Genomic DNA, 22318 nt, shown 5'->3' with positions numbered 1-22318 from the left:
AGACCAGGTTGGCCTCGAACTCACAGAGATCGCCTGCCTCTGCCTCTGAGTGCTGGGATTAAAGGCATGCGCCACCTGCCCTGCTCCCATCAGTCTTGTTACCTCTAATACACTGTTCCTATCTGTAGCAGAGATATGTCAGTGTACCAGTCTTGTGCCCTTGAGGAACCACAAAGACCATGTCTGCCAGCCACAGAGTCTGGAAGTGACCCTGCCTCACATCCCCAGTGGGCAGAGCACCCTCAAGGAGGCTTTCTTCTTTCTGGCTTGGGTAACTGTTTTGGTGCATGTTCTCACTGCTTCTTCCCCTACCCACACCCCCTGGAGTTAATTCTTGTTCCCCTCATCCCCCAAGGCTTTGCTCTAGTGGGAGCCTTCGGTGATTTACTTTGCCAAACTGTTGATGCTCTAGTGTGGGATATTTTGTTATATGATGAACCCTATCCCAGAGACTGACATGTTCCTTGCTCAAAGACCTTAGAGGGATGAAGGGAGCCAAACAGGTCCAAGGGGAGCCACTAAGCAGTGGAGAGGATCCAGACCTTGCTATTGGGAGGGAAGTCAGAGACAAGGATCTTAGTCCTCAAAATGAGTTGGATTGTAGCTGGGGCAGGCTGGACATCCAAGCCTTTCCAGCTGGGGCTGGATTGATACAAGTCTTCCCCAGGCTTCTTTCTTTTTCCCGGTTGAATATGCAATTTCTAAAGTACAGAAAAGATGCACTTTACACTAACGTATTGGCACCCATCACCTAGATGGAAAGATGACCATTTCACAACACTGTCTTCCACACATCCACCCACCCAACAACCCACCTTTGAAAGCAATGTTCTCCAAGCTTACAGACCTCAGTCTATTTTCCTCTCTGATTCTGTGACAGTGATGTGACATGGGAGCGAGGGACAGTACTAAGTAAGCTGTCCTGGAGCCTGAGGCAAAAGCAAATAACCATAAGTGGTTCGCTTTTTATGTTTTGTTTTACTGCTGTATCCACCAGACTGTTTAGACTATCAGGGTTCATTTTGTGTTGTTTTTTATTTAAAAAATATTAAGAAGGGATGGAGAGATGGCTTGGTCAATAGCATTCTCAGTGTGCAGGCATGAGGGCCTGAGTTCTCATTTCTTTCAATACCAGTAAAAAGCTGGGTATGGTGGCTCACTCCTGTAACTTCAGCCCTGGGGGGGCAGAGACTTGAGGATCCCTCAGGCTTGCTGGCCGGACAGCATAGTTGAATTGGTGATCTTTAGGTTCAGTGAGTGACCATTTTAAAAAATAAAATGGATAAGGCTGGAGGGATGGCTCAGTGGGTTAAGAGCTTAGACTGCTCTTCCAGAGGACCAAGTTCAATCCCCATCGTGGGGAGGCTCACACCAACCACCTGTAACTAGCTCTAGGTAATCCAATGCCCTCTACATAAACAACAAAGAAAAACCCCAAAACAAACAAACAAAGGTTACGAGGGGAGCTGGAGAGATGGCTCAGACATTAAAGGCTAGGTTCACAATCACAAAAGAGAATATGATTGATGTTAATATAAATATATATAATAATATAAATATATATAATAATATAATAATATATAATAATATAAAGAATATAACTTGATGTTAATGACTGCCCCCCCTCAACTATTGAAAACTCAGGAGCAATGGTACACATCTGTAATCCTACCACTTAGGAAGCATGGCCTGAAGGTCAGCATGCCCTGCAGAGCAAGACTCTACCACAAAACAAAACAAGCTATAACCAACCAACCAACCAACCAAACCCAACAGAAATATGAATTAAAATACTATTCATCTTGCTTCCTGCATTTTTTGACATCATCTTCAAGTTTGCTCCTAAGACAGATGTTTACTTTGCCTCATGCTATTCCCAGCTCTGGATGTAAGATAGAGCCTGGAAAAGGAGTAAGCCCTCCAGAGACCTGGCTTGAACACTTCCAAGAATCAACAAGGGATTCCACAGTGAAGCTGTGGGTGTCTCTGCCCGTTGTGGGGCCCCAAGAGAACAATAAAGCCGGGCTTCTTTCCAGAGGCACCCAGAAAGATGATCAGCAGTGCTGAAGACCCTGCTATATGGGGTGGGGTGGGAACAGGGTGGAAACTGAAGATGCTGGAAAAGGGATGGCAGGTGCAGCCCCGGTCTGGGGAGGGAAGCATGGTGGGGTTGGGGGTGGGCACATGTAAGGAATTGCTAGGGCTGCATAGCTCCTGCTTCAGGGATTGCCAGGGAATTACTGACTCTGGAGCGCCTACTACAGTGTTATCTGAGAGGGTACAGCAGTAAACCGAACAGATATGGTCTCTACAGCAACTGCCAATGTCATCCCTTCCTCTCCTGGATGCACCCAAGTTCACCAAAAGCTGTGCATCCTTAGAACTCTGCTCTTACCAAGCATCTCCCCTGAGCTCTCATCTTATCTCCCTGAGGGCTTTCTGGGATACCTCAAGATACAATTTGGAGTTGGGGAGTTATCCCCAACACTGAGCCAGTTAGCGATTCTTATCTCTGGTCCTTTGATGGGATGGCTTGAAGCCTGTCCCATAAGGATATCCCAGAGGGGTTTGCTGGCTCATCAGACATATTTTACCTGGCTCCCTCTGTCTTCACTGTTTCCATACTGCACTGCCTGGGATCTCCTAAGCAAATTCGGTGCACCTGAGTCTTTGTCTCAGGGTTTGCTTTTGTGGAAATCTAAGGCAAGACGTTTATTTATACAACTTTTAATTTAATGCCACAATGTCACCCCCCCCCCAAGATACCTACTCAGAGATTCTGGCTAGGCTGGAAGAAGCAGAATCAAAGGGGAAAGACTTTAAAGACTTATCCCTTATCCCACCCAGAAGTTCAGAGATAATAACCACCACTAGTTCTCCGCTCTTCCTGATGTGTCATTGAGATGAAGAACACTGAGGTGATGGGCTGGTGGGTGGATGGATGGGCAACTGGGTGGGTGCTCTCATGAACGATCTTAGTATAGCAAACTGCCAGGACAGATATTCTCTGCTTAGCTGCCTACTGCTTCTTCACTAACACAGAATTTGCATAAGTGTGCTTTATAAATTAATGATAGTTCCATACATTTACAAAGATTGCCAACACGTTGATATATCAAAGCTATAGGAAAACAAATATGTGGTCATTCAGCCAATGAAGTATGTCAAAACAAAAATAATCCTAGGCTAGGGCTCTTGGGTAAAAATTTAAAGATTAGGCAAAAGAAGAATAGAGATTGGTGAAAAGTAGCCCGAGAAGTAGAATTAAAATAGGCTGATGTGCTGGAACTGAAGAACAGTTTTCAAGGAAGAAGTGGTAAGACTGTTTCTTTTCTCTGCACAAATGTTGTCTTGGGATAGGCATGGAGGTGTGGATATCCTTTGTCCCTAGGTCCTAGAGGTAAAGGAACACAAGAAGCTTCCCAGAAAGCCATGGAGCAAGCATGTGAAAGTGTTCCGATGGGCCCGCCCCTGAAGAGGCTGCTGAATGGGGGAGAAGAATACACAGAAGTGAAGGAGAGGGGATGGAGAAAGGCAGCTCAGTGCACAGGGAGCTTGGCTGCCTGCAGTTTGGGTTACCCTGCTACAGACCAGGACACAGCGGTCACATTTGAAGTCTTTGAAGGGGGAAGCACATGTGGGAGCCAATACTAGGGAGACTAGTGGTAGAGCAGAGAAGTGGGGAACAGAAAATGAATAACAGATCATGGGACATCGCAGGCAGGTATGCTCCTTTGGGAACTTGGAGCTCAGTCCACCGGAAGCTGTAGAGGTTCCCTGCAATGAGCATATTTGAGGAGCAGAGGGTGTGGATTGGTATCCTTGAACCTCCACCAGCTGGTGGAGTGATGTCTATAGCCCTAACACTTAGGTTAGCTGGGGGCTCGAAGGCTGCATGAGATACAAAATAAGACCTGACTAAAAACAAAAACAAGAAAAGGAAAACTAATCAACCAAATCAACCCAAATTCTCCACAAAACCTACAACCAAACAAACATCCTCCCCCAAAAGACAAGTTAGGAAGCAAAGGGAGTAACTAAGAGAAATCACACATGAGACAAAAGATGGGACGAACATTCAACGAACCGTGATGTGATGGAAAAGCAAGAACTCAGGATGACAGCTGTGTTATAACCACAGGGAACTCTAACCAGGCTTGGGCAGCTTGCTAGGAGCCTCCAGAAGGAAGCAGAACCAATACCATGGTTGATTGTGTATTAAATGGCTTGTTTGTTTGTTTTTGAAAAGGTAATCATGTAGCAGAGGCTGGCTTTGAACTCACTAGACAGATGAGGCTAGCCTGGAACTCCTAACCTCGACCTCCCAAGTGCTGAAATGACAGGTGCACCAACAACCACACTTCACCTGAAACTGTTTTATGTTTAGACAATTGGGGGAGAGTTTTGGGTTCAGTTAACAAAAAGCACAGCTGTGGGGTCCTTAATGATGGGGTTCCCTTAACTTGCAGAAAGGGGAACACAGGCAAAGAAGAGCTTGCCTAGTGCCTTTCTGTTGAAGCTGGTAGGTAGTCACATCACCTCCACTCTCACCCTGCTTGCCAGAACTTGGTGACAAGGGTACATCTAATGAGATGACCACATGGGAGAGTTAAAACAGTAAAAGGAAGAAAGGAAAAGGATATTTATAGGTATCACACATCAATCAATAATTAACAGTCCTTTTCTCAATATTTGAGGTCTTGAGAGGACAGCCTGTGGGAACTGAATAAATGTATTTGTAGATTTTGTTCAGTAAAATATACATACTGAAATACATAACTTTAAAAAGACAGCTTGATGAAATTTTACAGAGTCAATTAACGTGCAATCGTGACCTGCCATGCCAAGTTGGTAGTACCCAAGAGCTTGGAGTTTGGCTCAGCCGGTGATGGCCCTGGAACCTACTGGAGGAAGAAAACAGACTTCCTGAAGTTGTCCTCTGACTTCCACAGGTGCATCTGGGCACGCTCCTACACCCATCACTCAATAAAGAAATAAACAAAACAGGAGATTCAAAGAAGATTAGCTAAACATGGTCTCAAAGCTAAGGACTAGATCTGCAAGGTGAGGCAGCAGATGGGGCCAGACTTAGGGGCTAGGGAGGGGCGGAGTCCAGCCCGGTGTGGGCGGAGCCTTGGTTAGCCATTTAGCGCAAGGGGCGTGGTCACGCAGAGGCCCTATGGCTCAGAATTGGGGCGGGGCTCCTGGCTAGCCAGTTAGCACGAAGCGGCGTGGCCTAACGAAGAGGCGTGGCCACACGGAAGCCGTGCGGGGCGAGCTAGACCCAGGCGTAGGACTCGCGGCCGGGACCAACAAGGATTAGAGGCCCACAGAAGGTTCTGGATCACCAGGAACGAATCACGTGCAAAAACCAGCGAGTCCTCGCGTAAGGAGAAGGCTTCCCGACACTAAGGGTCCCCGAGACTCAGACAGGGGCGGGGCTTCGTGGCGCACGCGGCGTCGGGGCGGGGCCGGCGTTGGCCAAGATGGAGGCCAACGTGTTCCGGTTTCGAGATGCCCGGGCCGCTCCGGATCCAGTGCTGGACGCCGAGCCAGTGGCCTTCAGCTCGCAGCCGGTGCCGCTGGTGCTGGACAACGGATCATTCCAGGCTCGCGCCGGGTGGGCGTGCCCCGGGCCGGACCCGGGCCCCGAACCGCGCCTGCAGTTCCGCGCCGTGTGCGCGCGCGGCCGTGGCGGAGCGCGCGGCGGGCCGGGGCCTCAGGTGGGCAACGCGCTGGGCAGCCTGGAGCCGCTGCGTTGGATGCTGCGCTCTCCCTTCGATCGCAACGTGCCGGTCAATCTGGAGCTGCAGGAACTGCTGCTGGACTACAGCTTCCAACACCTGGGCGTCTCCTCGCAGGTGAGGGCGGGCCGGGCGGGGCCATCACCGCAGGCTGTCAAGTTGCAAACACTTGTTTGTCTGCCCTGTGCTAGGAGTTAAGGATGTTAAGGGAACACTAGTGCCTGAATCACGGTGTCTTTATCCTTCAGTGGATGACAAGAACCAGTCCGATCCTGAAAATATTTTGAAGATAGAGCACACATGATTTAGTAACAGTTGGGCCAAAGCTTGACTTAATAAACTTGATTTGAGCCGGGAGTGGTGGCGCACGCCTTTAATCCCAGCACTCCTGAAGCAGAGGCAGGCAGATAGATCACTGTGAGTTCGAGGACAGCCAGGACTGTCACACAAAAACACCCTATCAAAAAACAAAAACAAAAACAAAAAACCCCAAACAAACAAAAAGCTTAATTGACCACACGTTAATGCTTTCCAAAAAATGAAGTGTATGCTTTATAATTGCTTTTGATCACCTTTAAAAAGTTTAAAATTTCAAAATTGTATGTGCGAGTGTGTTTGTGTACAAGAGTGTAGGTGTCTTAGGCCTGGGAGCGTCTGCAGCTGGAGTCAGGTGGTTCTGAGTGGACCTGATGAGGGACACAAACTTGGGTCCTCTGCTCTTACCCAGTGCTATCTCTCTAGCCCCCACTAGGTTTTAAATTAGAGGTATAAAGCCAATTCAGCCCTGCAACAAGGATCTGGGGTTATTTTGCATTTCACACATGTTCTGTTCTCATTCATTTATTTGTGCTTCTCTTTCAAAGTAGGGCTGCGTTGATCATCCCATAGTTTTGACAGAAGCCGTGTGCAACCCACTCTATTCCCGCCAAATGATGTCCGAGCTCCTTTTTGAATGCTACAGGATCCCGAAGGTTGCCTATGGGATAGACAGCCTCTTCAGCTTCTACCACAACATGCCCAAGAATGCCCTTTCCAGTGGCCTCATCATTTCATCCGGCTACCAGTGTACGCACATTTTACCCATCTTGGAAGGAAGGTGAGTTGCACTTGTGGCATTTAATTGGCATTTAAGAAGCATTGATTTAGGGCCTACTGGAAAACTGGAATGTAAAGGTTCCTGTTGGGAATGTATGGCAAGTACTAGATGATGGACTGAACTGGGCTTAGCTCAGACCTACATCGGTATGTGACTTCGTCAGTTATTTTACCTGTCTTTCGGGACCTCTTGGAGGGAGTTCAAGTGGGTCTCACATCTAACTGACAGTTTTATAATTTTGATTTATGAGGGAATACTTAACACAGTACCAACCCATATTAGACATTCAATAAACATGTTCTGAATAGGTTATTTGAATATATTTATTTCTCTCTTTAACCCAGCAGTGGTGGCACATACCTTTAATTGTAAACAGAAGTTTTCCTGTGTCCTGCAGCTGCTCTCAAATAATCACTCAGAGGCTTAATATAAATTATAAATGCTCAGTCAGTAGCTCAGGCTTATTACTAACTAGCTCTTACACTTAAATTAACAACCCATAGTTCTTATCTGTGTTTAGCCATGTGGCTTGGTACCTTTTCTCAGTATGACATTCTCATCTTGCTTCCTCTGCATCTGGCTGGCGACTCTGACTCTGCCCTTCTCCTTCCCAGCATTCCCAGTTTGGCTTTCTTGCCTAACTTCCTGCCTAGCTACAGGCCTGTCAGCTTTTTATTAACCAATGAGAGCAGCACATATTCGCAGTGTACAGAAGGACCATCCTACAGCATTTAATATTCTTCACACTGGGGTGGCAGAGGTTGGTGGGTCTCTGTGAGTTCGAGGCCAGCCTGATCTACAAAGTAAGTTCCAGGTTGGTCAAGGCTACACAGAGAAACTCTGTCTCGAAAAACAAACATATTTTTGTGTTTGTGTGTGTGTGTATGTATGTGGACCTGAGAGTGCTTGGCAGGAATGTGGAAGTCAGAGGACAACATAAGGACATTGGTTCTCTCTACCACCTGGGTCCCAAGGAATTGAACTCAAAGTCCTCAGTCGTGACACCAAGCACCTTCACCAGCAGAGCCATCTCTCATCTCTTGAATACATTAATTTAGACCATCTTGGTATTCTGGAGTCTTTTTTTTTTTTTTTTTTTTTTAAATTTGAGACAGGGTTTCTCTGTGTAAGAGCCCTGACTGGCCTCAAACTCACCGAGCCTGTGGAATGCTGGGATTAAAGATGTGTACCACCACACCGAGCTTCTGGAGTTATTTTTTAATTAAGAATTTTTGCATTGTAAGCTCTTTGATTCATATTGTCTGTACCTTTATTTTAGGTTATATTGTCTAACACATGCTAGGCAATTATGAGAATTTTCAGAGTTGAATAAAAGGCAGAGATAGTTTTCATCGGTTCCTGTCTTAGAGTTTAGTTTTATTTTCTCATGTGAGATGAGGCTACCATTGTGTTTGTTTCCCACATAAAGAGGTGTGTGCCACAGCCAGCGAGCCCTGGCTCCAGAGCTGGGTGCTTGGATTTGCCACCCTGCTAAAATGAGGCTCTTCTTGCCCCTTCACCTGGCTGTGTGCGTGTGCTTACTCATCTAACTGTGGAGGGACGCAGTCATCAGGAAGTTTATGAAATGCAGACTCCTAGGCCCAGAGCCAGTAGCCCTTGGAATTGGCATGCTTGACCATTATCACTGTTATTTCTAGTATACTTAACTCCAGCCGCCTCACCCCACCCCATAAGTACAGGCTGAGCCACATGATAGTTACCCTTTGGAATTTGTATTTATTCTGTTGAACTGTCTTTTTTTCCCCCCTTGGTATTTTTTTCTGAAACAGGGTCTCTCTACATATCCCTGGCTGTCATGGAACTTACTCTGTAGACCAGGCTGGCCTGGAATTTACAAGAGATCTGCTTGCCTCTGCCTCCCAAGTTCTGAAATTGGCCAGAAGTTAAAGGGCCACATGTCTGGGTGTGCAGTAGGAATTCTGGTCTTGGGTGAACATTTGCACAGGGGAACCTTCCTGATATGGGGTTTTAGGTGCCCCAACCCTCCACTAGTCTGCTTCTTTGTCTGCATTAAATTCCCGTTTTCCCCAAGATGTTCCACATTCTGTCTTTTACGCTGAACAGACTTCAGTGTTGTTCTTTACTACTTTGGTGTAGGCTGGATGCCAAAAACTGCAAACGCATCAATCTCGGAGGAAGTCAGGCGGCTGGCTACCTGCAGCGGCTCCTCCAGCTGAAGTATCCAGGGCACCTGGCAGCCATCACGCTCAGCCGCATGGAGGAGATCCTACAGGAGCACAGCTACATTGCTGAGGACTACGGGGCAGGTGATGAGGGGGCGGGGCAGGTGATGCAGGGATCTTGCTCCAATTCTCCAACTCTGTCGGCCTTTGAGGGTTCTTTACATTGTTACCAGGGTGACCCTTGCTTGCTCAGCATCCATCTCCCTTTTTGGTGTTCTCTTTGTGAGATTATTCAGCAAAGTAATCGTCATAAACAGGTTTCCTTCACACACCATAGCTTTTATAATGTGCCTCCAATATAACTTTCACCTTGTTTTACACGTTCACATTTTTGAGAGAGGAAGCACAATGTGTCAGCTTACAAAGTTGGAGACCAGCTGGGCGTGGTGGTGCACGCCTTTAAATCTCACACTTGGGAGGCGCAGGCAGAGGGATCTCTGAGTTCAAAGCCAGCCTGGTCTACAGAGTGTGATCCAGGACAGCCAGGGCTACACAGAGAAACCTTGTCTCTACAAAACAAAACAAAAAAAAGTTTGAGACCAATTGAAATTGCTTTTCTAACATCCTTAGAGTGATGTCAGAACACCTCTTAGGTTTCAGCGTATCTTGAATTTTTATTTTTGAGACAGTCTCCTTATAGAGCCCAGACTGGCCACTACTTGACCTCAGGTCCTGATGTTCCTGCCTTGGCCTCTAAGTATCTTGAGCTTCTGATTGTACTTTACTTCGATATACTATTGCTTATTACACAGATGTGATGAATAATGTCTTCCTTATAAATGTACAATTCAGATAAAACCAACAGCTATGGTCAGTAGCTCTATTAAGACAGCTTTTTCCCCCAGTGTGGGACTGGGTTTTCTTGTGGTCATTAAAGGTGTTGGCCTTCAGCTGACTGCTGCTAAGCTTTAGAAAAGCAAAAGTAATATAATTCCTTTATTTGACTTTTAGTCTTTGAACAGGAAGCTTATTTAGTACACTCTAAGGACAGAGTGCTACAAGGTAGGAGGAGTACTGCCTGCATCCAAATGTGACACCTTTGAAAGAAAGGGAGGCCTGTGAGATGGCTCATTGGGTAAACGTGCTTGCTTCCAGAACCCACAAGGTGGAAAGAGGGAACCAACTTTAGCTATGTTGTCCTCTGTCCTCACATGTATGCATGATGTGCATATGCCTCTGCACATGTGCACACATACACATATACAGACAAATGTAAAAAAAGATTGAGAGTGGGGATGTAGCTCAGTTGTAGATTACTTGCTGTCCTAGGTTCCATCCCTAGCTTAGAATGAATCAGAAACAGATTTGCAGTCCCAGCACACCTGGGAGGTAGAGGTAGGAGGATCCTATATGTAAGGTCATCTTTGCCCCACAGTGAGTTTGAGGCCAGCATAGACTATATGAGACCCTGTTTCAAAAGAAACAAACCTAGAGGGTGGAGAGATGGCTCAGAGCACTTGCTCTTGCAGAGGACCTGGGTTTGGTTTGGAGCATCCACATGGTGGCTCACTACCATCCCTAATTTCAGTTCCAGGGTATCTGCTGCCCTCCTCTGGCCTCCATGGGCATCAGGCAGGTGCACAGTGTCCTTAACACACAAGCAGGCAAAGATTAAAAGAAACCCAACCACACACAAGTACACAGAAAGCCCAACAAACAAAATAAAAAGCTCAACCTTGATTGTGGTAAAAACTATAGACCATAAAATTTACCATCTGCCCTTTTTTTTCTTTTCTTTTAAAAAAATCTTTTGATTTTTGGACAGTCTCCCTTGGAGGCCCATCCTGACATCCAACTCCCGGCTCTCTTGCCTCAGCTTTCCAATTGCATGGTTCATCTTAACCATATCAGGGTGGCTGAGTGATGGTCATAGCTGTGTCTTCAGAACACCTTTGTTAAGCACATGTGATTATGAGGCACAAAGAAGTCGTGGAGATAGACATGGAGAGAAAGTTTGTGGGTTCCCTTTCCTCGATATACTTTGATATTAGATTAGCTTTTTTTTCTTTTGTTTAAGAGACAGGGTCTCACTATTTACCTATGTAATTCTAGCTCACAAACCTATCACTCGAGATCCAGGGGATCTGATGCCCTCTTGTGGCTCCCATGAACATTGCATGCATGTGGTGCACAGACACATGCAGGCAAAATTATTCCTGCAGGTAAAATAAATTTAATAGCACATAATTCTGTGAATTTTCCACTTCAGCACTGCTGCTGTGTCTGCATCCCATGAATTTTGAAACATTTTAATTTTTATTGAGTTAATTACTTTCTAATTTCTTTTTTTTTCCCTTTCTTTTTTGAGCTGAGGATCGAACCTGGAGCCTTGCACTTGCTAGGCAAGTGCTCTACCACTGAGCTAAGTCCCCAGTCCCCATTTTCTAATTTCTTCAAGACTGCTTCTTTAACTGATTGTTTAGAAATATGTTGTCAGACACCTTTCTGTGATTTTACCTTTATTTGAATTCCATTATGGTGAAAGGGCTTTGTTTGATGTCAGCTAACTTGTTTATTGTAGGACCTGGCATGTAGTCATATTTATACACTTGAAGGGCATTTACTGTGCTCCATGGGTAGGTGTTCAGGTGTTCATGGGTAGGTGTTCAGGTGTCTGGTGGTGGTGGTGGTGGTCAACACTGCTGTAGCCTTGATAGCACCTTCTTTCTACTGGTTCTGCTGATAATTGGGAAGGTTACTGATGTCATTAGATGTAATTGTGGGTATTCCTGTTTCTCCTTTCAGTTGGCCACTTGGTTTTTGTTGCTGTTTTCTTTTCTTTCTTTTTTAACTGAGGACTAGAGTTTACAATGCTGGGCAAACACTCTGTTTCTGAGCTGTGTTCCCAGCCCAGATCTGTCAGTGTGTGTTCCTTATCTGGCTTTGTCTTGTTAGCTGCATATTTGAACATTGTTACATCTTCTTGTCTGTTGACCTTTTTTCATTATGTAATGTCCCTTTTTATTCTAGCTATTTATTTGTTTGCTCTGAAGGCTACTTGAACATTAAGAGTCACTCTACCAGGGCGTGAGGCACACCTTTAATCCTAGCATTAAGGAGGCAGAGACAGATGGATCTCTGAGTTTGAGGCCAGCCTGGTTTATTAGTAAGTTCCAGGCTAGCCAGGGCTACCTAGTGAGATCCTGTCTCAAAACAAATAAACAAAACCAATCCAGCTTTTTTGAATAGGGTTTGTGTGGTAAACTATCCTTAAAACTCCCAGATTTATCTGAGGATAGCCTTGAACTCTTAATCCTCCTTCCTCTACTTCTGAGGTGCTAGGATTAGGGGCAGACACCACCCTCCCCACTGGCGTCCCTCAGTTCTTATCTGTGTGCTCCAGATGAGCTTGTAGTGGTTGTGCTACACTAAATGTTTATTACTCTTTGTAGCAGGAATCTTCAAAGTTCTTATTAATAAAATCAAACCTGAGGCCAGTTATTGGGTGAATGCTGGAAGATCAGAGAAGCAGAACAAGCCACAGCTTCCTCACCTCTCCAGTTCCTCAGCTGATCCTGTTTCCTCAGACTGCAAGCTTCTGAGTCCTCATCCAAATGAATCTCAGCTGAACTGCTGCTCCAAAGCCTAAAAACTTAACCAGCCAAATGCTTCTAGTTTCTGGTCTTCACGCCTTATATACCTTTCTGTTTTCTGCCATCACTCCCTGGGATTAAAGGTGTGTGTCACCATTCCTGGCTGTTTCTAATGTGGTCTTGAACTCAGATCCAGAGGGATTTCTGCCTCTGGAATGCTAGGATTAAAGGTGTGAGTACCACCATTTTCTGGCCTCTATGTCTGTCTAGTGGCTGTTCCGTTCTCTGACCCCAGATAAATTTATTAGGGTCACAATATTTTGGGGAACACAATACCACCACAACTCTTTGTTCAACCTTTTGCTCCTCAGCAGCACCCTGTCTGTACTACGACCATTTGCAGTTAATGTATTGAATTCAGGACTACTATTTTCTTTTTCTCTTTTACTCTGCCTTTTAGGTTATTGGATTTCTATTTTATTTTATTTTTGAGGCAGGGTCTTACTATGCAGCTCTGCCTGGCCTAGAGCTCTTTTATGGTCTAAGCTTGCCTTGAATGGAGAGATCCTTGACCAAAAAGTGGAGCTAAAGGTGTGCATCACCACACTCAGCTGGACTGTATTCTTTAGGTGGTTTCTCTAGAGAAGAGAGCAGAGTGTAACTTCTCCTCATTGCTGTAGACACAGTAGTGATCACTCAGGGTAGCAATGTTAGCAGTAGGCTTCTTTATGCTTTGTGTCCATGTCTTACATGCTAAACCTGTGAATGCTGGGAGCCCATCAGAAGTGATGCTTTTATTACTTTTAGTTCAAGTTAGGAAACATGTTTTAAGTGACTCATGAGGCAGGTAGCCTCGTGTGTTTAACAGCTTTTCCTTCACTCTGGCTGTTCCAGCTTCCTCCTTGTGTGATTTCTGTCTGGAGACCTTCAGAGCAGGTCTGTGTATGTATGCCTGGGTTTTACGGCTGCATTTGGTGTTTCGGTGGATTCAGAGGTTCTGAGTGTGTTCACTGTCACCTGTGCCTGGCATCGACTTCTGCTTCACTGCTAACAGGGCTCTCACTCTCTAAAGTCCCCAACCGTTTCTTTGCAGAATTGCAGAAGTGGCGGTGTCCTGATTACTATGAGAACAATGTCCACAAGATGCAGCTGCCATTCTCTAGCAAGCTCCTGGGCAGCACACTGACGGCCGAGGAGAAGCAGGAGCGGCGGCAGCAGCAGCTGCGACGGCTGCAAGAGCTCAACGCCCGGCGTCGGGAGGAGAAGCTGCAGCTGGATCAGGAGCGGCTAGAGCGGCTGCTGTATGTGCAGGTGAGGGCAGCGGGGTGCGCCCAGCACGCTCTCGTCTCCTCCACTTTCCTTGGCCATAGTGTGCATTGGCCATCAAGTCACCTTTCGAATTGGAGTCCAGAGACCAGAATCAAGGAGACGATTGACATGCTCAGCAGCAGGTGTCTGGGGAGCTGTGGACTCCAGCTCTGTTTATTGATGAATTTTGTTGTTTTCAAACCTTTCTATGTAAGTGCACATGTGTGGCACACAGATCTTAGGGTGGGCATCTCATGACTTTCACAGAGTGACACATGTTCTTGCTGTCAGGTGGAGGAGCAGCATCTCCATCTCCTCTCAGTGACACCTTCCCACTCATCTTTGATGTCTGTCACTGTAGATTAGTTTCCACTGATTAGCTGGTGCTGAAATGAGTATCCAGTTGCTAGTATGCAGTGCTAGCTAGCCCACATAGTTGGAGAGGAAGGAGGGCATGTGTCAGCCTGTGGTGGGAAGTCGATGGGTAATTCCACTGGGGGCTGGCTAGGGAACCCCAGAAACACCCCTTCCCCCACCTATCTTTGAAAATAGATTGTGCCTTCTCTGGTTTCAGGAGCTCCTAGAGGATGGCCAGATGGACCAGTTTCACAAAGCTCTGGTAGAGCTGAACATGGACTCCCCAGAAGAACTGCAGTCCTACATACAGAAGCTCACCTTGGCAGTGGAGCAGGCTAAGCAGAAAATTCTTCAGGCGGAAGCCAGCCTCGAGGTGGATGTGGTGGACAGCAAGCCAGAGGTGCCGGGGCCTGTGGAGGTAATCTCGGGTCCTGAGGTGTGGCTACCGGTGCCTTCACCTCCTGAGCCATCGTTACAGCCTCCAGCTTCCTCTTCTTGAGACAGGGTTTCATATAGCAGCCTAGGCTGCCCTTGAACCTGTGTGTAACCATGAATGACCTTGAACTCTGGCCCTCCTGCTTCCACCTCCCCATTGCAGGGGTTGTAAGTGTGCGCTGCCACCGTGCCCAACTGCCACCGCGTCTAGTGGAGGTGGTTCTGGGACTCAAATCTGGGGCTGCTTCGTGAACCCTAGGCAGGCACTGTACCAATCAAGCTACCTCTCCAGCCATCAAGACAGCTTGCTTTAAATTCTTTATTACTGGTGTTTTTAGAAAGATATGGACGGTGCCGTGGAAAAGTCAGGGTCGGTGCAGTTTGACACTGGGTACAGGGGTGCACATGGGTGACGTCACAGCTGTGTTTGAGTCAGTGTGGTGCTTGTTGTTACAGCGCAGGTTCCCAGATGGAACTTCACCATAGTGTCCGCTCTCAGTCTTGCATCCCCTGCCCACTGCCTGCTCGAGAGCAGCCTTTTCAGACCTTTTCTGCTCACCACCCTGCTGAACCCAGAGAAATTTTTATATAACTCAGGTGTGTAGGTGCAGTTTTGCCATTTACTAAATGAAAGCAAAGTTGCGTGCTACTGAGAAGGATGTATTTATTTTTACATAGGAATTAAATTCTGGCTGAGTTGATGTTGTAGGATGCCGAGTACCTTCAGTAGTTCTGTTGACCAGTGCTTTAACTTTACAGTGGCCAATGTTGAGACCACTGCTTTGCATAAGTATGGGACCAGGTGGCTTGCTCTGGATACTACAGTCTAGGGAAGAGGGGACCTCTGCTCCCCTCACTGTCACCAGGCACCCCAGACCAACTTCCACTGAACCATTGGGCATTTTCATTTGCTTTTCCAGGCTTCATGCTATGTTCAGACCAGAGCTGGCTTTCTGGAACTCAAAACCATGTTGTCTGTTGTGCATTCATCCATTAACATATTAGTAAGACTTGGAAGTACCACAGGGTCAGATGCAGACAGCGGGTTTTGAATCGAAAAGAAAAATAAGCAACTGCAAGTAGGATCTGGGGCTGTTGGAGATCTGCTTTCCCATGTTTCTTTTCCTGCAGGTGTTTCAGCATCCCTCTGTCTCGACACAGTACTTCTGAACCTCGTCTGTGCTCTGGAGACATACAGTGGATCTTTGTAGGCAGGGGAAGGTCTCAGATGTATCCCAAAAGCTTGTTTTAGGGGTTGGGGAGATGACTGGCTGCTCAAGCATGAGGACTGAGTTTGGATCCCCAGTACTCGGGCTGGGCATGGTGGAGTGTGCCTGTAATCCAAGCCCTGGGGCGGCTAAGACAGGAGGACCCCAGAGCTCGCTGGCCAGCCAGGCTAGCCAGTCCAGGGGGAGACTGTCAAAACAGTACTGTGGGGGCTGGAGAGGTGGTCAGCTGCTAAGAGCTTACTGCTCTCTGAGAGGACCTGAGCTCAGTGTGCTATAGCACACAAGCATAAAGCTCAGAGGACAGTTTTTGAGTGTTAATTCTCTCCTTCCCTCTTGTGGGTTTCAGAGATTGAACTCAAGTTGTCTGTTTTGTGGCAAGCACTCTTACCCTTTCAGCTATCTTGCTGGTGGTCTTTTAGTCTTTTGTTAACACCCACCCCCTTCCCTTTGTGAATTGCTTTGAAGAGTGTTTAGTTTTTGGACAGGTGTTTGGAACACTGGGCAAGACTCCATCCACTTTCAGGATAGACTCAGAGCTGAGGTTTGCTGGTGACAGGTTTCCCTGCTGTTTGATTATTGCATTGTTCTGTCCTCAGACCCCAGACCTGGAGCAACTGGAGCCCTCCTTGGAGGATGTGGAGAATATCAATGATTTCGAGCCCTTGTTCTCAGAGGAAGCGCCCGAAGTGGAGAAGCCGGTCACCACAGTCCAGGTTTGACTACTGCTACCAAGACCACACGTACACTTTGAAGTCGCTGGCATAATGACTGGCCCAGTCTGCTTCTCTGGGAGCTTTGGAACCCCAGTGGTGCTTCAGCAAGGGCACCAGTACTCTCAGTAGCAGTCAGAGGCTTCCCCGGTGGGTGGTTGAGGGGCTGGGGCCACCCTGAATGTGAGTGGCTGACAACAGAGCTGTCTGTCTAGTGACTGGGTGTCATTGGTTCCCTTTACATTTTAGCCAATATCATCATCCTTCCTGGGGTCTGTGCCTCCTGTCATGATGGTGGCAGCAAGACAAACTGACTGTATCTGAGCCTTCGGTGGGAGGAGGTGCTAGCCAGGATGGGTAGAGACAAGGTTCCCCTCTGGGCCTCTTGACTGCCGAGCTCCAGAGTCCCCTCCTGCATCCTGGGCACAGCACAGTGTATGGGGATTCTGAGGTTGAGCGTAGGTAGAAGGAAGAATCTGGAAGTGGGGAGAGTTGGCAAGGGGCGGTTCTGGCCTGCATAGGGAAGCTGGGCTAGAGACACGATTTGAGAAAACTGATAGCTGAGGGAATTGCCATTATAGCCTAAAAACATCTCTTAAACCTTGGGTTTGAAGCCCGTGTTTAACTTGGCAGCCTACCATCAGCTGTTTGTTGGGACGGAGAGGATTCGTGCTCCAGAGATTATTTTCCAACCGTCTCTCATAGGAGAAGAGCAGGCGGGGATTGCAGAGACCCTTCATTACGTCCTGGACAGGTGAGCAGTGATGCCACCCCATCCTCACCTGAGCCTCTTCTGGGTTTTGCATGGGAAAGGTGACTGATGGATGCTGGGAAGATCTGCAGCTCTCCCCACTGCTGGCTCTACTCAGGCAGTCTGTTCCGACCCAGGCCTGCAGGCGGAGCCGGTGGGAGCTCCATTCGTTTGTGAGCTCTGCAGAGTGAACCTCTGGGTCTGAGCAACAGAGACAGTGCACCTGGCTTCATGTAAACCTTGACATTGCTAAAAACAGTGATTGTTTACATGTATTCATTGAGATAGGGTCCTCTTATGTACTCAATGGTCTTGAAGCTTCCATAGCAGCTGGAATCATAAGTGTTCACTACCATACCCAGCAAGATTAGTGATTTTTTACATTTAATTTAATTTTTAATTGGGGGTGATGTTATGTATACATGAGTGCAGGGACCTCTTGGGTCCCTTGCAAAGATAGCAGTGTGTACTCTTGAGAAAAAAAAAAATAGCAGTGTGTACTCTTGAGAAAAAAAAATGTGTGTGTGTGTCTCTGTGTGTCTGTGTGAGTGTATGAGTGTTTTGCCTGCATGTCTGTATGTGGACTGTGTGTGTGCCTAGTGCTTTGAAACTTAGAAGAGGGCATTGGCTCCCCTGGAACCAGAGCTACAGATGGTTGTTATCTAGCATGTGAGTGCTAGGAATTGAAGCCAGGTCCTCTGGAAGGATAACCAGTGTGTATGTGGTATGTACTCTTAACCATTGAGCCATCTCTTCAGCCCTAAGACGAGTGATTTTTGTTTCCTTTTTTTTTTTTTGTTTTTGTTTTTGTTTTTGTTTTTCAAGACAGGGTTTCTCTGTGTAGCCCTAACTGCCTTGGAACTCACTCTGTAGATCAGGAACTCAGAGATCCACGTGCCTCTGCCTCCCCAATGATGGGATTAATGATGTGTGCCACCACACCCAGCAAGACTAATGATTTTTAGATCACTCCCCAAATTCTTCAGTGCTTGTGAAAGACTTCCCCCTTCTTATAGGCACGTGTTTACGTAGCACTTACATTTCTACAGGAATGCACCTGCTACTCTTTCTGGCCTTTCCCACAGAGAGTGTTCTTCACTCCAGTTGGGCGAGGAAAGGGTGTGGTTTATTGCAGTCTGATTGCTTTTGATTATAATAGGGTGGAATAGTGGGTATTGTGATCCTAAACATGGCTGCCCTGATCTTTGAGCTTCTCACTGGTTTCTAAAGACCTGCTTTCTACAGCTGACTATCTCAGAAGGCAAGACTTCTCCCTCTCCTTTATCTCCCCTCTCCAGGCAGCTGCTGAGATTTACAGCTTGATTGCCCTGTGGGGTTTTTTCCCCCCAACTTTAATAAAATAATCCTCAAGCTTAGAAAAAAGTGTTGCAAAAGCAGAAACATTCTAATCTTTGGAATGCATATTGTAGAGCTATGACTGAAAAGCAGAATACTGGTTTTATTTATCTTCTAATTGCTCATGTAGACTAAGTTGACTGTTGTACCAAGAGCTTGCCTTTCCTGGTCTGTCTATAGTGTGTTCTAGCAGCCAAGTTGGAGCATCCTTTCTCTCTCCTAGGTACCCAAAGGCTGTTCAGGATACCCTGGTCCAGAATGTTTTCCTCACTGGTGGGAACGTGATGTACCCGGGCATGAAGGCCAGAGTGGAGAAGGAGCTGCTAGAGATGAGACCTTCTCAGTCCTCTTTCCAGGTACCCAGTGCCCTTCCTGTCCACTGTCTGTGTTAGCAGCCAGGCACTGAGCGCTGGATTAGTGGTGACTGCCCGAGCAAGGTGTGAATGACGGGTTCTGCACGTCCATCACCCACAGCAGAGGTTCAGTGGCTGGCCTTGTCTTTAACCTCACCCAGCTGATAGAGGCTGGGAATCCTGCTTGCATATCGCTCTGTTCTTCTGTTTAACTGACAGGACCGAGCCTATACTGAAGTAGAAAGAGCATCCTCAGCATAAGAAGATTCTCACCAACTGCAGGGAGAGCATCCGAAGTGTTCCCACAGGGAAACATGTTGTCCGATTGTTGACTTATCTCCAGGCAGGGGCTTGTTTTTCTGTAGTGCTTGGTTGCCTCTTCTCCTCTTCTCTGTATAACTGTTATTTTAGGTCATGCGGGAACAAGGAGGAGCCTGAGCTGGGGAGCGGGGTGGGGGGGGGGTGTTATCAGGTGATTACTTTACGTTTTAGGAAGGTAGTGGGAGGTCAGCCTGTACTAACTAGTTAGTGAATTCAGTCAGCCTAAGTTACTAGACTCAGTCTCAGAAAGCTGGTGGGGCGGGAGGGGGGATTTTTCACTAGATTAGGAATGGTGGATGGGCTTGAAGTAGAGGAAACTGAATTGTCCCAGGATGTGCTGAGCTTCCACAGGAAGTGGTAGCTGTGGTTAAACACTCAGGGAACAGGTAAGAGGTGCCGTCAGAGGTACTCAGGGCTACCACTGAGAGATAGGTAGCGCCAAGGATCAAGCCCTAAATACCAGCCCTTAAGGGCACCTGGGCGCTGGTGGACATCGCGGTGGAATAAGAGAAGAGTTAGCTGGAGAGGAGAGACAGCAGTGCTGACACCAAGGAGGGCATTGCCGAGTGTGAGCCTGTGCTTGCCTGAGGCGGCAGGGTGGCCGGAGAAGACGATGTGGGAAAAGGCTCTTGGAATGTTCAGAATCTCTAGCATGACCATCCCAGCAGCCTCCTGTGGTGGCCGTGAGAGACCCAGTTGTACAGTACTGCCTCTCATGACCTTCCTACTGGACTGTGGGTGGGGAGGGCGGTGGGTGTCACACCAGCACCCCTCGGTCAAGTCCACGGGCTGGATACAGCAGCGGCTCATGTCTCGTTGATAGTTAATTTATTGACTCTAGGGCGGGGGGCGGGGCTCTGTGGAGCATTAGTCTGGATACCTGAGGCTTTGAGCTCAGTCTCCAGTATGATACAAACAGGACAAATTGTGTTTTTTCTTTGGTTTGTTTTTATGGTATTTGTTCCTTTTGTGGTGCTGGTGGTGGAGCCCAGAGCTACTTAAATTCTGTGTGGGCACTCTGCCAGTTAGCCATGTCCAGTTGTGTTTTCTCAAATCATTTTAAAGCATTACTAAGTATCAGACAATTTAAATGAGCAAATAACAATAGAAAATAGAGGCCGGGAGGTGGTGGCTCACGCCTTTAATCCCAGCACTCAGGAGACAGAGACAGGCAGATCTCTGTGAGTTCAAGGCCAGCTTGGGCTACAGAGTGAGTTCCAGGACAGCCAGTGCTATACAGAGAAACCCTGTCTCAAAAAAAAGAAAGGAAAAAATAGCTTGTAGGGACTGGACAGATGTCTCAGTGGTAAGAGCACTTTGCTCTTGCAGAGGACCTGGGTTTGATTCCTAGCACCCACATGATGGCTCACAACTGTCTGTAGGCCAAGTTGCTGGGGATCCAGTGCCTCTCTGGCCTCCATGGGCACCAGGCATGTACATGGTACATAGACACACATGCAATAAATAAATCTTGTGACCAACATTATTTGTCTATTTGTAGGACATATTCTTGTCCTGTTTATAATTTTAACCAACAGGAAGACGATTGATAGCTTGTTTTGTTGCTTTTTTCCCTTCCGTATTACTGTGGGTTTGTCAGTTTGTGACTTCCCAAAGCATTATTTTCATAGCTGTATAGCACTCTGCTGTGACCGCGGGTATCACTGCAGTTTTTATTAGTCACAGTAGCTGCCACTTACTAGATATTCTGTATCAGGCAGAGTACCAGGCCTGTACTCGCCAGCTTTTCCAAGGCAGAGCAGGGCTCTCATCTCATCAGATAGGAAGGCTCCTTTGCACAGGTCCTTGCTGTCTCGTGCCCAAGCGTGCACTTACTTCTGGTTTTTTCTTTTTCCTCCTTCCTCTCCCCTCCTCCTTTTCATCCTTCTCTCTCTTCTCTTTTGAGCTTGGGTCTTGCTTTGTGCTCAGGTTGGCATGGAGTTCATTGTTCTTATCTCCCAGATGTGCCACTCTGCCAGTTCCAGGCTTGCACCTTGCTGCCTCTGTGGTCCACAGCCTGTGCCCGCCTGTGCTTCTTTGTGTGGCCTGTGCTTGCTTTCCAGATACTCCAGAGGTGCCAGTGGAGCTTAGGACTGTGGTTGGCAGAGGAAGTGGGGTGGGAATTGAGGTCAGAGACCTGTTCAAAGCAAGGGCTTTACTGCGACCGTCAGGTCAGGCTAGACGAGGGCCTCAGGTGGCTGTTGACCTCAGCCTTGCTCTGCCTGTGAGCATTGGCAGTGTCATAGATTGCCTGGTCACCCGGCTCTACTGTGGTTTCTCCCAGGTTCTCTGGCTGCCATGGCCAGAGCTACCCTGCATCAGTGACCTCCAGGTCACCCTCTCCTTGTGATAGTTTGTGATTGTCAGCATCACAGAGCAGGGGCCTGGCAGCTGTTCCCTCTGACCTGAAGTGTCATGCCTTAGTCAGGAAGCTGGCTCTGCAAGTTGGTCCCTATGCACCTAAGTGTTCTTTCCAAGAGACTGTGCATGTTGGCTTAACTTTGTCTGGAGGGTGCTGGGGCTGTTCTGCACAATGCAGGCACCTCCCAGGCCCTTCTTCATGTTTCTGATGATTCAGGGATGAGGTGTGCCCGAGCCTGCAGAACCTTCCTTCCTGGGCCTAGAGCTCTTGTAGAGATACCTTTTTAGAGTGTGTCTGTTTCTTGTTCCAGGTTCAGCTTGCCTCCAACCCTGTGCTAGATGCTTGGTATGGTGCACGTGACTGGGCCTTGGATCACCTAGAAGACAGTGGAGCCTGGGTCACCAGGAAGGACTATGAAGAAAAGGGGGGCGAATACCTCAAGGAGCACTGTGCCTCCAACACCTACGTCCCCATCCGCCTGCCTAAGCAGGCCTCACGTGCCTCAGAGACCCAGACTTCCGGGAGAGGCTCCGGAGCCAGTGGAAGTGGAGCTGGTGAA

At 47.4% G+C, this 22318-nt stretch overlaps 1 protein-coding gene across 1 annotated transcript; it reads left to right on the top strand.

Annotated features, from left to right (window-relative positions):
- The first annotated feature begins 5262 nt into the window (after positions 1-5262).
- On the top strand, positions 5263-19008 carry Actr5 (actin related protein 5). The gene is made up of 8 exons (XM_036186634.1): positions 5263-5861; positions 6611-6840; positions 8959-9128; positions 13671-13888; positions 14460-14660; positions 16503-16619; positions 17250-17370; positions 18947-19008. The coding sequence occupies exons 1-7, from the start codon at positions 5487-5489 to the stop codon at positions 17319-17321; spliced, it is 1383 nt and encodes a 460-aa protein (XP_036042527.1). The 5' UTR covers positions 5263-5486; the 3' UTR covers positions 17322-17370; positions 18947-19008.
- Positions 19009-22318: the final 3310 nt, after the last annotated feature.

This window comes from Onychomys torridus, chromosome 4 (assembly GCF_903995425.1).
Source record: "Onychomys torridus chromosome 4, mOncTor1.1, whole genome shotgun sequence".
NCBI lineage: Eukaryota > Metazoa > Chordata > Mammalia > Rodentia > Cricetidae > Onychomys > Onychomys torridus.
The sequence above is the reverse complement of the archived record's forward strand: the minus strand, read 5'-3'. Positions and strand labels throughout refer to the sequence as shown.

Coding starts and splice junctions, on each gene's coding strand:
- Actr5 (XM_036186634.1), top strand. CDS start 5,487: ATGGAGGCCAACGTGTTCCGGTTTCGAGATGCCCGGGCCGCTCCGGAT. Junction 5,862..6,610: donor ACCTGGGCGTCTCCTCGCAG/GTGAGGGCGGGC, acceptor CTTTCAAAGTAG/GGCTGCGTTGATCATCCCAT. Junction 16,620..17,249: donor AGCCGGTCACCACAGTCCAG/GTTTGACTACTG, acceptor TTAACTTGGCAG/CCTACCATCAGCTGTTTGTT.